The sequence below is a fragment of the Austrofundulus limnaeus genome, unplaced genomic scaffold (genome assembly GCF_001266775.1).
Source record: "Austrofundulus limnaeus strain Quisiro unplaced genomic scaffold, Austrofundulus_limnaeus-1.0 Scaffold398, whole genome shotgun sequence".
NCBI classification, from domain to species: domain Eukaryota; kingdom Metazoa; phylum Chordata; class Actinopteri; order Cyprinodontiformes; family Rivulidae; genus Austrofundulus; species Austrofundulus limnaeus.
In genome coordinates this window covers 499,293-501,458 of record NW_013952800.1, presented here as the reverse complement: position 1 = coordinate 501,458, position 2,166 = coordinate 499,293, and the positions used below count along the sequence as shown (strand labels likewise).

At 39.0% G+C, this 2,166-nt stretch overlaps 1 protein-coding gene across 2 annotated transcripts in view; it reads right to left on the bottom strand.

Moving 5' to 3' along the window:
* The window catches only part of mzt2b (mitotic spindle organizing protein 2B), an 11,169-nt gene extending 10,317 nt beyond the window's left edge, over window positions 1-852 (bottom strand). For both annotated transcript variants that reach the window (XM_014023949.1, XM_014023950.1), the window contains exons 1-3: window positions 767-852; window positions 351-525; window positions 117-271 (exon numbers count right to left, since the gene is read on the bottom strand). In XM_014023949.1, the coding sequence (XP_013879403.1) occupies window positions 117-271; window positions 351-523 (328 nt within the window). In that variant the 5' untranslated portion in view covers window positions 524-525; window positions 767-852. The remainder of the gene's footprint in view (window positions 1-116; window positions 272-350; window positions 526-766) is intronic.
* Between the last annotated feature and the right edge of the window lie 1,314 nt (window positions 853-2,166).

Here is a 2,166-nt window from a genome sequence, read left to right as displayed (position 1 = left end):
ATCAGACTTAAACACTAACCTTTGACCTCTGTAGGTTTTGTACCATGTGTCAGACTTAAACACTAACCTTTGACCTCTGTAGGTTTTTGTATCATGTGTCAGACTTAAACACTAACCTTTGACCTCTGCAGGTGCTGTGGTCATGCTCGTGACGGAGGCAGCTGAAGACTCTCCACAGCTTTCAGCCACTCTCTGACCTGCACACATTGCCTTCAGAGTTTGAAAGACGGCTTGAGGAGCCACGTTCATTTTCAACAAGTCCACTATGATCCTGCAGGAGAGCAGAACAGAATCAGTTCATTTCTTCATGTCATGTTCACATTATATTTTCTTTTCTTGTTCATGCTCACTTAAAAACCTCCTGATCCAAAGTGACACCTGCAGCCTGCGTCAGTTCAAACAGCTCACTTTCTTCAGCACTGAGGACTTTTTTCTTCTTGATGGCATATTTCTGCACGTTTGATGTGACCACCAGGGCAGGAGAGTCAGGAGCGGGTCCCGTTTGTTGTGTTTGCTGAGACATCACTTAAAACAAATAAAACAAATAATCAGTCTGACCCGTGAAAAAATGACGACCTGTCCAGGGTGTACCACGAGCGTTACACTAACGGACTGGAACATAAAACTGGTGGCACTTTATCCCAAATTTAAAAGAACGACACTCTAAATATATGCGCACCTTCCTTCAAATTAATAACAAAGAACCACAAAACGCTTGACTGATTACATAAAAGCACTTAAAAACAATGTAAATTAGTAATTTTACCGTTAAAGCTGAATGTTTAGCGTGTAGAAATTCGCTTACGACCACAACTCTGCTTGCGATCGAGTCGCGCTAAAAGTACGTCATCATCAGCAGATCTTTGGCACAGAAAGATGACGTACTGCATGGCGCGCTGCCGTGCCGCCATATTGAATGGGTCAATTCAATGTAGGCAGCAGCAGAACGAGCGACCCTGCCCTTATTTGGTGCATTAATCTGCTCTCAGTTTTGAATGCAGATCACATGGGATTACATTTTGATAAGTCTGAGCAATAGTTTTGGTATTTGACATTTATAACATTATATTTAATATATACAAAACAACTCGGCAATAAATGAGATAAGTTAACTAATATCACATCGAAATAAGGATTAAGTCAAATTTGGTCAAAATTACCTCATGATATTTTCAGATTCCTGGCTTTAAAAGCTACATTTTGATACTTAGATTATCCTGATATCATTAGTAGATCCAGAGATATTATTTAATTTGTCTTGTTGATTACAATAATACATAAATATTTGGTCCAAATCCTAATTTTATGTAATTTTAATGAGGATTTTTTTTATGTCATTAAAAAAAAAACTCAAATAGTATTTGAATATTGAGATTTCCCAGCTGGAAAGAAACAAAAGCTTTGATAGCTCACAGAGAAAATCTCAACATTTTAAGGCGTTTTTCCTCAGAATCGGGGTTTTGGTTGCTAATGTATGACGAAGTATTAGGGCCACACTACGAGTTTTTTTTTTATTACGAGATTAAAGTCATAATATTATGAAAAAAGTCATAATATTACGAGATTAAAGTCGTAATATTACGAGAATAAAGTCATAATATTACGAGTTTAAAGTTGTAATATTACGAAAATAAAGTCATTATATTACAAGAATAAAGTCATAATATTTTGAAAATAAAGTCATAATAGATTACCGACAGGAAAAAGCAGACTGTGTTAAAATGAGGAATGTTGAGCATCTTGTGAAGTTGTACTTTGGTATAGGTTTTACAAATAAGGAAATACTTAATCTGTTAGCACATCAGCATCAAATTATTATCAGTATCACGACTTTGAAACGATTCTGCAGACGACTGGTCTATTTCGAAGAAGGAACCACACTCGTAATGTTATGACTTTATTCTCATAATATTACGACTTTATTCTCGTAATGTTACAACATCCATCCATCCATTTTCTTCYGCCTATCCGGGGTCGGGTCGCGGGGGCAGCAGCTTCAGAAGGGAGGCCCAGACCTCCCTCTCTCCAGCCACTTCTTCCAGGTCCTCCGGGGGAACTCCAAGGTGTTTCCAGGCCAGCCGAGAGACATAGTCCCTCCAGCGTGTCCTGGGTCTTCCTCGGGGCCTCCTCCCGGTGGGACGTGCCCGGAACACCTCACCAGGGAGG